This window comes from Colossoma macropomum, unplaced genomic scaffold (assembly GCF_904425465.1).
Source record: "Colossoma macropomum unplaced genomic scaffold, Colossoma_macropomum, whole genome shotgun sequence".
Taxonomy (NCBI): domain Eukaryota; kingdom Metazoa; phylum Chordata; class Actinopteri; order Characiformes; family Serrasalmidae; genus Colossoma; species Colossoma macropomum.
The window spans coordinates 22,362,965-22,376,398 of record NW_023494807.1 but is presented as its reverse complement, the minus strand read 5'-3'; the positions used below and the strand labels follow the sequence as shown (position 1 = coordinate 22,376,398).

The following is a 13,434-nucleotide window of genomic DNA, read 5'->3' as shown; positions in this document are numbered from 1 at the left end:
TTAAAATGCCATTTTTCTAAACAAATGGTTTACACAATCAATGTCAAAGACGGAAAAAGTCTGTGAACCTCCAGGATCATGAAAAGAGGTTAACTGGGGCCAGGTGTTCCAATCAGTTCAGGTGTAACCTTTGTAATTTGAACAGTTTTTGTTAATCAGAGCAGAATTCAAGCAGTTAAAAGGAAATGCGGTCTGATTTCAGAGGACGCAGCTCAAGGATCAGTTCCATCAGTCCACAGTTGGGCAAATTCTCAGATGGATGATAATCAGCATACGAAGACACCTACCATATTAAAAACACTGAACTGCAGTGATATTCTCTGCACAGGCAAGTTGAACTTTATAAAAATGAATGCAGCATTAGGTTTGGAGAAAACAAACCTCTGCATATCAACACTGAAACTATGTCCCAAGTGTGGAGCATGGTGGAGGTATAATGACGTGGACTGCTTTGCTGCCTGAGGCCCTGGGCAGCTTGCAGTCATTATGGGACGATTCCAGGTTCTATCAGGAAACAGTACAGTGTCAGGGTGGTTGTGATCTGAAATTGTCACGATATGATGATGATCCAAAACAGGCAACTAATTCAATAAGGGGTCAAACTAACCTCAGCCTCGATGCTGTGAACTGAAATGCTGTGATTCAAAGCAGGCTATTTAAGCCAGACAACCTCAAAACAGACATGAACTGAACTGAACTGTATAGAAGAATTGGCCAAAATACTTTCCAGCTGCTGTGGTGGACTGATCAGCAGCTATAATAAAAATTTGGTCAGGGCTGTTTCTGAACATCTGGGGTCTCCAACAAATTCTCACTTGGGGGAGCTCCCCCAACCGTCTCCTACTCAATTGTATTTTGTACGCCAGAACGAAAAAGAATTGAATTAATTTTATTTATGAAAAGTTGAATAAATGTTAACACAATATGCAATAAAACAACAATTTGCTGTGTGCAGAGGAGTAATAGAATCTTTGCCAAGATGTCTTTCTAAATTAAATAAATATGTAATAAAAAATAAATAAATCAATAAATACTTTTAAGTGGCATGTGCATAACTTCTGCTTTCTCGATTCTTTTGGTAGTAAAGGCATCAATCAAGTCTTCCTGAGAGATTTTTCTGACACCATGACTGACAATCGCTATATAGAAACCCTTCATGGCTTCATGGCTGCTTATTCTGCTTATAGCAAGAAACAGCCCTGGGTTTGGTTGAAGTTTCTGCCAATAAGAAACTTTCCTCTGCTGGCTGAATTTAAGTGTTGATATTGATTGTTTACACCATTCTGTTGATGTTATGACAACTTTTTTTTTTTTTTAATTTTTAATAATCTGAGAGCACCAGATGTCTCTTCCATTGTGTGGAAATATCATGATGAATGGACCAATAGAAATGCTCAAGAATTACTTATTTTATACATGATTTCCTTTAAAAGATACATTTTCTTTTCCCTGTACGATTACCGTTATAAAGACTCAAGGTTTTGTTCCAGCAGTTATGATTTGTTCATAGATGACACTGTAAAATGTAACGCGTGGCTCCTGCAGAAGTCCAGGTCATTCCAAAGAGTTTAGAAACATTTTCTGACAATTATAGCTACAGTGCGTATGCGTATCCCCTCTCTAAGCTGAGAAGTTATAAATGGGGCACAGTTTCAGTGTGGAGCCCAGCCCTACCCAAAATCCAGGGTAGAGTGGCTGAGAGAACGTGGTTTGTACCCTGTGGAGCAGGGTCATAGTATCCCCTCTCGGAGAGACACAGTAAAATGCCAAAGTCCCTGCCTTGTGGTCCAGATAGACTCCTATCTTAGGTGAAATGGGAGTGGGTATCTCTAGCTTGTTTTTATTGTGCTGAAATGTGCAAAGGCCGTCAGAGAGGTCCAAAATCCAGGACTTGGAATTGCAGCCCAGTTTACCATCCGGGCCTCCACCAAGCCTGATAATTCCTTTGTAAGAAACTCCAACAGCGATTCCGCCTTTGCCAGCCCATTCTACTTCCCAGTAGCAGCGTCCGGAAAGGCCCTCTTTGCCCAGCACCTGAGCCCAGCTGCCGAACCTGTCCGGGTGATCTGGGTAGTGCTGGGACTCGTAACCTGTGCTGACCTTTCGGTTCCCCTCAGACAGGCAGAGGTAGGAGTTAGCAGTGTTCTGGTCCAGTGTCACCTCACAGCAGTCTGTGGATTGAGGAAAGAAACCCAGTAGCGCTATTAAAGAATTAAAGGAATGGTTTGGTGAAAAATGTGATTCACATTATTTTCCAGTTACCCCAGATGATGACCAGCCAAGACATGTTTGGTCTTCAAATTCTGCTTCTTTAATTTTAGCGCTGGAACTATCCATCACTAACAAACACTAGAAGTCAACAGTCACCCAAATCTTTTCGTAAATACATCCCCAAAACTTCACTCATTCTGCTCAAACTGCATCAAGGTTTTCATTAAGGTTGTGCACAGTATAACGTTCAAAATGAACACACCTCCACCGAGTAGCTGAGTGCAGCAGGCCGCCTCTTTAGACAAAAACGTGCCAAATTCTGACTCCCCTGGGTGATGCAAGTGAAAGTGAGTCAGAATTTAGCGCATGTCTAAAGTTGCTGCCCCCAGCGTTCGGCTATATAGTCATGTTTTGTCATTTTTGTAGTTCACAGTAAGTCACACTGTGTCCTAAACCACACTGACTAGTCGTGCGACCTTAAAGAAGAGCTGGATATGGTTTAAGTGGGTTGAGAGAAGTGTTTGGGATGTATTAATGGAAATGATTTGGATGACTACTGTCTTCTACTGTTTTTCAATGTTGGCCTCATAGCTTCAGCGCTAAACTGCAGAGTGTTTGGACAACAAACGTCTTGATTGATGGACAACATCTAGGGGTAAATGAAAAATTGTGTAAATGACATTTTTCACAGAACCATTGTGATTGGTGTACAGAGAGGTATTGTGACTCAAGTCAGGGCTGTTTCTTGCTATAAGTGGTATATGCAGCGGATCAGGGTCCCCAAGATACGTGGGGCCCTCTAAGTTTGTATTTGTTATATGTTATATATTATTGTTATATTTGTTTGTCGATCATGATGTTACCAAAAAATACCATATGAGGACACTCAATGCCTTTACATCCACATTTGAATACTCTTTCAATACGCTTGCAGATTCATCCACTTTTTTCACACAATGCATGCAATTACACATTTCCACCAGAGAGGTCTCTAAACCTCCAACTTACATAGTGTAGCTTTAATTGAGTCCCTGCAACAAAAACAGTATATGTGACAATTTTTGTAAAAATCATTCAAGCATGGTGTGGCATTGTTTGATGTTATGTATTTAAAATAAAGGGGTCCCTAAAATGTAAATAAAGCATAGTTTGTCTTTTAATGTAAAATAATAGAAAAAATAGAAAACAAAATAACTAATAATACAAAAATGGTTGGACTTATAAACATATAACATATATGTTTTTTTGCTGGTGGGGCTCAATTACTGTTTTGTTATTTTTACCTTAGCATTTGTTAAACTTCTTTCCTTTTTCTTCTTTCATGCAATATAATATGACTGGGGTGGGTGGGATGTTGTTTATGTTTACGTTCAGAAACAGCCCTGAAACAGAAGTCGTGAGCTAAGGCTGTGGAGGTCACAATTTATTAAGTGTGAACAGGACACTGAAGCTCCTACTTGCCTAAGAGCACCATGTTACCTCAAATGTAGCTTTCAGTAATCATGCATTTGAAGAGCTGTGATCTGAGAAAATGCTTACACTGCAGAAAGTCTGCCCTCGTCTTTGGCTCGCTCTGTGGTTGATCTGCGCTTTTTGCAGGAGACACTGAAAACCATTCAAGAGAGTAATTAGCTCATATTAGTCGTTCTCGCTCTCTTACATAAAGATAGCCTGGATCAAATTTCATGGGCGAGTTGCCAGAAGGCATGTGTGGCGCGCAGTACCTATTTCAGTATGTACAGGAACACCCGGGGGAGTCTCATCTGACTCGCTCTGCTCATCTTTAACTGTAAGCACACAAGCAGCAAAGGACAAGATCAACAATATGTACAGTATAAACCACTCGTGCAAAAAGGGTTTTCTGATGAAGGTGGATGACGTGATCTTAAATGGGACAGTTTCATAACAATAGAACAGGGGGTATTTTATGAAGCAGGATTTCTCAGTTAAGTGGATTTAGGTTATCTAGCCACATTAGTTTAATACTTTCTTTGTCATGCTATGTAATATTCTGTTGCACAGCATTAAATCCCACAACCTCGTTTTTCGACAGAATTCACGATTCACGTTTTCTACTACAATACCCAGCATGCATTATACAAATACAAGTCAAAATAAAAGTGGTGTAAAGTATGCTGCCAATAGACACTGGAGCAGTGGAAATGTATTCTATCGAGTGATGAATCATGCTTTTCTATCTGGCAGCCGGATGGACGAGTCTGAGTTTGGCTAATGCCAGGAGAACTGCACCTGCGTAACGTATAAAGTTTGGTGGAGGAGGGATGATGTTATGGGGTTTTTCAGGGGCTGGCCTAGGACCCTTAGTTCCAATGAAGGGAAATCTTAATGCTTCAGCATAATAAGACATATTGGACAACAGTTTGGGGAAGACCCTTTTCTGTTCCAGCATGACTGAGCCCCAGTGCACAAAGCAAGGTCCATAAAGGCATGGCTGGGGGAGTTTGGTGTGGAAGAACTTGACTGGCCCTCACAGAGCCCTGACCTCAACCCCATCGAATACCTTTGGGATGAACTAGAACGGAGATTGCGAGCCAGGCCCTCTTGTCCAACATCAGTGTCTGACCTCACAAATGCTCTTCTGGATGAATGGGCAAAAATTCCCATAGACACTCTCTGTTATAGCTGTTATAGCTGCGAAGGGGGACCAACTCCATGTTATTGCCTATTTAGAATGAGATGTCATGAAAGCTCCTTTGGGTATAATTTGTAGGTGTCCCAATACTTTTGTCCATATAGTGCATGTCATACAACCACAGGTAATCCCTGTGGTGTCAACCAATCCAGACTGCTAGCCTAGCCAATGATCTATAGGCTAATAGTGAGCATTAGTGTAAATATCAGGTGTTGAACAAAACAATGATTCTATCTTTATTCAGCGCAAAATGGATGCCAGAGACATATTTCTTTATCCTTTCAGGCAGAAAAAGAAGCCAGATTGAGGTAAGGTATTTAGATAGCCAGTTACCTTGCTAACGTTGGCATTTAGCTTGCTGTTCTAGCTTTTAGCTTCTCCTCTTCTGACGGGTCATTTCTGTCATAGATGTAATCTATTGCAATCCGGGTGTAACGATGATTTGAAGTTACAGTTACAGTGTTGCAATAAGATACTTTGCTTCCTAGCAGTTACATTGGTTTTCTGCCTTCCTACCAAAAAAAAGCCTCCCCCAAATATCAACCCCACCTTCAAGATACATCATCAGAAGGGGGTTTTTCTAATTTTTAAACCTGAAAATTTCACTCTAGAGACCACTGGGCTCTGCTGTAGGAGGCGAGTAATCGTGTTTACAACAGATGTCCCTTACAGTAAAGGTTTCTAAATGACTCTTGACTTGATGCATAGTGCATTTAATTGGTATAGCACCTTATATTGAAGGTCTTTTAACTTGTAAACAAGGTTAGTCACACTTGTGCATCTTGTTTACAACAAAGATTTTTTAAGATGAATTAATTGAAAGGCTCTTTAGGAATTTAGAAGAGGTTCTTCCATGGCATTGCTATAAGAACCCCGAGAAATCCTGCTTTGAGAAATACCCCCAAAATAAAATATGGATTCATATTTCACAGTTTTCACATCAGAATTGCTAAACTCACTCAAATCAGAGATCCTGGACAGCTCCCTGTCGCACACGTCATTCACTCGCTCTCTCAACTCGGTGAGGGCTCTTCTCAGGATCATCAAGGAGAAGTATGGATGGACATCAACACAAGGCAACTCCTCGAGTTCAGCAGGAGCGCAGAGCGCCTTGCATTTCTACAGGTGAAAAGGAGACAGTTGTTGAGACAGTTAAATTCAGGCGAGACACCAGCAAGCATGGCCTTCAGCCGTGGCTGAGAAGGTCTTCCGCAGACAAAAATGACCTCATGTCTGCAGCTTTGAATCGCAAAATCAAATTAATACAAGACTATTTTTTTCCTCCTCAGTTGCAGGTCTGTCGCCCCTGCCCTTTGTCCTTTCAATATCCGGATATGTTTTCATCTGCTATGACATGGCCTCCAGCATGTGGAACTAACTAGCCCAGTCGAGCTGTGAACTCGGAACCTTTGAAGTAACCCCAGTGCCGTTACCTGTAGGAAATGGATATGATCCTCAGTGTGTGAGAGCTGCTCCAGTTCGTTCTCCCTCCTCCTGTGATCTTCTATCTGCAGCTCCAGGCCCTCCAGCAGTCCCTCTGCCTGGGCCAGCGCTGCCCTCTCCTCAGCTCTGACCAGCTCCTTCACTTCGCAGTGCCTCCTCTCGATGGAGCGGATCAGTTTGGTGCAGATCCTCTCACTGTCGTCTTCCACTGCCTGCGCGGAACGCTAATCGGAGACAGGCAGGATGAGGGACAAGTTATTAAGACACATACCATGTCCAAAATGGTACCCTAATCACTGTACCCTACATTCGATAATCTGGCCCACGATATACAACAATTAAGATTAAGTGACCCTTATTAGTCCCACAACGGGAAAATTTCACCCATCTGTGCAGTGAAACACCACATACACACTAATGAATGCACACACTAGGGGGCAGTGAGCACACTTGCCCGGAGCGGTGGGCAGCCCTATCCACAGCGCCCGGGGAGCAGTTGACGGTTAGGTGCCTTGCTCAAGGGCACTTCAGTCACGTATTGTCGGCTCAGGGAATCAAACCAGCGACCTTCCGGTCACAAGGCTGGTTCCCTAGTAGCACTACTACAAAATGGCAGAACCCCAAAACAGTGCCCTATATAGTGAAAGGGGCCAGGGCCAGTTTATGAGGAGCGGCCTCTTCCTATTTCCCCCGTTATATCAAAAACAGGACTGCAACCTACTGCAGGTTGAATATACAGTGATATGTAAATTTTAAGGCTTAATCTTTTTGTTTTACGTAGTTAATTGTAATTAATTGCATTTGTCGTATTATACCCCTAAGAGTAAGTTTGGTCAAATTTTCTTTTTGTTTAAGTTAAAACATCCTATACAAAGAACGCACTTCTTCACATTTTAATGTACAGTTACAGTTGATTGTTGAATATATTAGAATAAATAAATGGAAGCTGCCTTTTAAAGCTTTATTTGAACAAGAGTGCTACAGTAATGAAGTTATACCAAGAACAGCACTATGGATGGTTTTAAAGGTCAAACTAGAAAAATGTGTTAATAGTGCTAGAAAAGTTAGTGGTGTTAATAAATTAACATATTATTAAAGCATTAAGTTTCACAGCACTAGTCAGTTTTCTCACATCAGTTTTCTAACATCACAACCATAGTTTCCATACACAGACTGGATCATCAGTGATCATATACGGACTGGTGATTTTAAAACTTTAACAATGTTTACAAAGCACAACAAGCAAAAAATCAGCTTTTCATATGTTTTCCGTAAGTTAATAGTCAAACAAACCCGAGAAACACTGATTTCAGGAATATCCTGCTGCATAGCAACAATATACTTTCATAGAGTGTTTTTGTTAAACCCTTTTCACAGTAGACATAAAATGCTATGTCCACCTTTTTGGAGCTCTATGCATTTCCTATGTTCTGTGCATTCTTCAAAATCATTTAATAGAATATATTTTGATCTCAACTATTTTTTATATAAACCAAACTGCCGTTGTGCTGCCTGTGTTGTCTTGGCATGGCCTTCTTTGTGGAGAGGTATGAATAGTTTTCACAGTAGGGAGATCTCACCCCTCCCCTTTCACCTCTCATTGCTCACTAGCAGCTCAACACAGAGTCACTACATTTCACCCACATAGAGCCTACAGTGTTCTAGTTAACCTGATAACAGAGTTACGGGGAAAATGTACTTGATTATATTAATTATAAATATCCAATTTCCATTCTGCCAACAGAATGGCCACACCTGCAGAACGACAGCTGCTGGCCACCATTAGAGAAGTACTTACCTTGAGGTATTTCATAATACTTTTAAGCTCCTTTTCTTTCTCTTTGCTCCTCTGTTTTGATCTTCTGAAGGCCTCTTCTAACTGCCTCTGTTTTGGGAGTAACATGAACAGCGCAGGTTACGTTGCCACAACACTACCCTTGCGGGCAGCTTTGCAGACAGAGATTGTCAACAGCGCTTGACAAACAAGTTCTGATTTTAAGACATTCTAAAACAGCTTTAATACCTGACCTGTAAAAAAATTGAGTTTTCCTGAAAAAATGCATGCACACCACAATCATAATTGTTAATGAATTAGTATTGTTAATTTCTCATTAATCTGAATTAATTAGTCCCTATTAAAGTGGCAAAAAAGTGTTTCATGCATGGAGTTTGGGCAGCCCTAATTGGTCACATACAGGCTCTTATTACTTGTTAACTACATTAGCCTTGCAGCTTCAGTGTAAGACTAAAGAAGTGAACTTCAGGCACTTCCAGTCTTGACTGAAGGGTAAAGGCAAAATGTGCTATGGCTTTAATCAAATGTCAGCTATATGACTCTTTGGCAGCTACTTTGATAAATTCTGTATGTGGAATATGTGCATTTTGCAAACCACAGCTCTGCTGCCCCAGAGCTTTTGACTCTGTGACCCCAATTTTTGTTTTCGAGCTGGTGACATTTCTTAAGACAACACTGTCATTTGTCTGGAGGCTTGTACACCTTGGACTTCTGGTGTTTGTCACTGTTTTTGTATCATGAAACAGGATTTGTGCAGTTAGCCATAATGGTGCAGAGCACCCAGGTCATATAGAACATGACAAATGAAATGAATTTCATTCATGTTATTCAGCTGATGACCATTTGGAATCAGTTTTTTCACAGGCAGCTGCTGTTGAAGTTATAATATAGGATATTCTCATTTATTTGCCTGCTGCTGTCAGAACCAAATTGCTATTCAGCCTGGTGCCTTTAATCTCCTCCCTTAGTCCACTCTGTTTACTCTTCATTCAGGCGTTCAACATACACAAATCTGCTGCGTCATTCCAGGCTTTATAGCAACCGTAAGTGCTGGCTATTTGTTGGCCATCTTCCCTGACTATAGTAAAGCAGGAAGCAAACACATGTTGAAGGTTCACTTTACAATACCGGGATTAAATTTAATCTTTAAATCCGGAAAACTGCCTTCAAATCTGACAAATGAACTCATTACAGAAACCATGTAGAGGAGAAAGAAAAATAATCTATTTTTGAGTTTCTGGTAGCAGTATGTCAAAATGTTGACGTATTACCTCAGATTAATAACTTTCAGAACAACTTATTTTCTTGAAATGGTTATATAGTATCCGTAATAATGACTTACTATATTGAAATAATGACTTATTTTCTTAATGACTTAGTATCTTAAAATATTGAGTTGTTTTCCCAAAATGTTGGCTTAGTATCTCAAAATCTGTTGGAAAAATGACATTAAATTTCAAGAAAGTCAATATTTTGAGGTCATTATATCATAATATGTCATAATTTTAAGATACTAAATCAAAATTTTGACCAACTTTTGCCAGAAACAGAGGTGGAAAAATACATAGACATGATTTTTCTCTCCTCTAACAGAGCGAATGGGCTTCCACACATCATATCCGAAAGCTATTTTCAATTCATTTTCTTTTACTCGAGTTATGTATCAATACATATCACACTGTCTGCTGATCTGGTGCGGCCTACAGGAAGACTGGGTCCCCTCAGTATTTCCTCCTAATGCTAATGCAGCCAACAAGTAATAGAAGCTTATACCCCAGCAATTAGTGTTAGCACTGGGCAAACTTCATGACTAAAACATCACATACTTGCCTCAAACAACATCAGGTAATATTAAATAGATATGCTTATGTGGTTTCTGACACTGTATGACATACTGATATCCATAAAAATTACAAAATAGTTTGAGGTTTGATTGCATCACTTTAAACCCTTTAATCAAGTACCTACATGACTATATGACTGGCAATTATTTTGAGAATAAAATTGTTGTCTTTAGAGGTCTGGACCTACATTTCTGGACAGCTGCTTTGAGACTGCTGTAAAAGTGTTACATAAAAAGAGTTGAAGTGAAATGAACTGTCACCTGCTTTTCAGTCCTCTCCTCCAAGGCTGCTACTGTGTGATGTCCATTGTGTCCATCTGTGGTACAAAGGCAGCAAATAAACTGCTGGTCTGTGCGGCAGTAGAGCTCAAACAGCCTGCTGTGCTGAGAGCACACTCTTTTCTGAAGGTGTCTCGTGGCCTCCGTCAGTCTGTGGGTTTTGGAGCGGTCACGCTCGTTGTGCTGTTTGAGATGAACCTCGCAGTAGGAAGCCAAGCACTTAATGCAAGACTTCACAGCTCTCCGTTTTCTCCCAGAACACACGTCACAGTCCACTTCTGCTGCTTTAGCCGGCCCGTGAGGGGCCTCCTGGACCCCAGCCTCTCTCAATTTGTCCACCAGATCAGCCAGCATGGTGTTTCTGGCCAGAACAGGCCTTGGGTTAAAGCCTCTTCTGCACTGAGGGCAGCTGTAGCCTGCCTTGTGCTCTGTTTTCCTCCAGTAGCCTTTAATGCAGTCCATACAATAGCTGTGGCCACAGGGAATGGTCACCGGATCCCTCAGAATTTCCAGACACACAGGACAGCTGAACTGGTCCTCGTCCACTGAGATGGTAGCGGCGGCTGCCATTTTCAACAAGCGTACTTTGGCGTGTGGCGAGGGCGAGGGAGATAAGGGTGAAAAAGGCAGAGGGAGGGAGACAATAGGGTTTATGTACACACTGGGCGTGGGAAACCGCTGTACAGGCGAAAGGTGATCCAGGTTGTGCTCAAAATAGCCCACAGCAGCCAATCACAGGCAAGATCAGGACAGTGGAAGGACGTGCTACTGCCACAGGCGTGGAAATGCAGCAGGTGGATGGATCTGCTTTGCATGGAAGCAACAGGAAGATATGAAGGAAGTGATTATCAAATGCAGGCTCTGAGAGTATTTATGTTACCAGTCGATGGTCCATAAAGGACCCATTTTTGTAACTGAGAACTGTGAGGAACCTTTTAAAAGTCCCTTTTAAAGTTTACAGCTCCCAGCACTTACATAACCTACATACTTAAAAACTAGGGTGCCATTAAGGAAGTGATACCACAAAGGAACCATGTTAGTAGATTAGTTAGTAACCAAGTTAGAGTTATATAAAAGAACCATTTTTGTAAAGACGAGGTGCGTATTAAAAACTTTTTAACATAAAAAAAACCCCATAAAATATTAAAAAGGGCACTCTGGTCCAAAACTACAGTTGAATATCTTAGTATAGCATTGTATTCCTCTAAGTCACCAGTCTAACAGAACACACCGGTTTATTGTTTTCATGCCCTCATGTTTTTCACTACAACGTCTAGCATGTATTATACAAATATAACATATGACCGTTGGGAATCTCTCTGGTGTCAACCAATCCAGACTGCTAGCCTAGCTGCCGATCGATATAATAGATACGACCAAACTAGTATTAATGTAATGCGTACCTCGGTCATAACTAGAACAACATCATAAAAAAACTGAGATTTTATGTTTATTCAGCACCAGAGCTGTGACAAATATCAATAACATTTAATAATTAAATATTCAAAAATCTGTGGGGAAGCAAATGTTTTTCTAGCTTAATATTAGCTCCGCACTCCGGACTGATTGAGATTTGGCACAGCTTGGGGGACGGCAAGGACTGCTAGCTAGCTACTAGGCTCTCACTTGAGTTTATTACCCAGAATAAATGAAAGTGTGCTTATTATTTATAGGTCGATCCTCATATAAAACTATAGATAGGATCTTTTGAGCCTAAATCATCTTATCAGAAAATGCTACCTGCATTAAAACTATGTAGGACAATTTAATATTGAATTAATTTAAAGTTGAAGTAGTGGGAAATTGTATGAGCATTCAGGTTCATCTGTGGGTCATTTTGGGGAGAGACATAAAAATGAGTGAAAAATGTTGATTGTGTTGTGGGAGCGTGAGATCAGACCTAAATGTGTGAGTCTCAGTCACTTAAAAGAGCTGACTCACTGCTGTTCAGAGCCAGATCAGGGTTGCTAGATTTTAAATATACACATAAAATCACAATTGTGCTGAGCAGAAAAGCATCTCAGAATGCACAACATGTCAAACCTGAGGAGGATGGGCTACAACAGCAGAAGACCATGTCAGGTTTCACTTCTGTCAGCCAAAAACAAAAACCTAAGGCTGCAGTGGGCACAAGCTCACCAAAACTGGACAGTTGAAGACAGGCACACAGATGGTAGGGTCAGAATTTGGCACCAACAGCATGAATCCATGGACCCAACCTGCCTTGTCAACAGTCCAGGCTGGTGGAGGTGGTGTAATGGTGTGGGGAATGTTTTCTGGTTATACTTTGGGCCTGTTAATACCGATCATCACTTAAATGCCACAACCTATTTGAGTATTGTTGCTCACCACGTGCATCCCTTCATGGCCAAAATTTACCCATCTTCTAATGGCTATGTCACAGCAAAAGTTTTTTCAAACTGGTTTCATGAACATGACAATGAGTTTAGTGTTCTTCAGCTTTTCCAGTCACCAAATCTGAATCCAATAGGAAACCTTTTGGGATGTGGTAGAACAAGGGATTTTTAAAGCAAAATAAATAAATAATACCTGATGGAGTATTTAAAAAATTTAAATATTTTATAATTGTAGTCATATTCAGCATAAAATTTATGCCAGAGACAAATTTTTACCTGTTCAGTCAGAGAAAAGAAGCCAACTGAGGGAAGATATCTAGATATTCTACTACTTTGCTAACCTTAGCTTTTAGCTAAAAGTAGTTTTTGAGATATTCCTCCCACCTTCAAGACACATCATCAGAAGAGGGTCTTCCTCATCGTTAAAGCAGAAAATATCACTGGAAAGACTACGGCAGCACTGCTGTAGGATGTGAATAAGAATGTTTACAACAGATGTAGCATTGGGTACATTTTTCATTTTGGCTGGGGTGTTCTTTTAAAAGGTACTATACCAGTTGGGTTTTTCAGAACTATACATTCAAGCAGATAACCATACAGGAGCCTTTATTTTTAAAAATTTAATGCAACAAATGAGGAGTTCGATGAATTAGTGTAACGCTAAACAGCAGTAAAAGCCATCACCCTTGTCTTCAAGGCTTACAAGGAGCAGTTTGTAATACAATCTAAACAAAGCTTGGTCATGCTGCTCCCCCCCTCAGAGATGGATTTGTTTTTTTAGTTACAGTTTATCTTGGTGTTTATTGAAGTGCAATCTGAGAACAACCAACAACACAGATTCTAGCTGAACTTG

General features: G+C 40.7%; 1 protein-coding gene across 1 annotated transcript; it reads right to left on the bottom strand.

Annotated features, from left to right (window-relative positions):
- Positions 1-1,620: 1,620 nt before the first annotated feature.
- On the bottom strand, positions 1,621-10,794 carry ftr87 (finTRIM family, member 87). Its single transcript, XM_036556895.1, has 6 exons — positions 10,207-10,794; positions 8,106-8,192; positions 6,298-6,531; positions 5,824-5,983; positions 3,936-3,998; positions 1,621-2,171 (listed from the first exon to the last, which is right to left on the bottom strand). Exons 1-6 carry the CDS (start codon positions 10,792-10,794, stop codon positions 1,621-1,623), a joined length of 1,683 nt encoding a protein of 560 aa, XP_036412788.1.
- Positions 10,795-13,434: the final 2,640 nt, after the last annotated feature.

What these genes read in the sequence shown, in the direction of transcription:
- ftr87 (XM_036556895.1), bottom strand. Translation starts at nt 10,794, where the DNA reads ATGGCAGCCGCCGCTACCATCTCAGTGGACGAGGACCAGTTCAGCTGT. An exon ending in AGGAGAGGACTGAAAAGCAG is followed by an intron (nt 8,193 to 10,206) that starts GTGACAGTTCAT and finishes CTCCCAAAACAG; the next exon opens with AGGCAGTTAGAAGAGGCCTT. An exon ending in GTCCAGGATCTCTGATTTGA is followed by an intron (nt 3,999 to 5,823) that starts GTGAGTTTAGCA and finishes GTGTGCTTACAG; the next exon opens with TTAAAGATGAGCAGAGCGAG.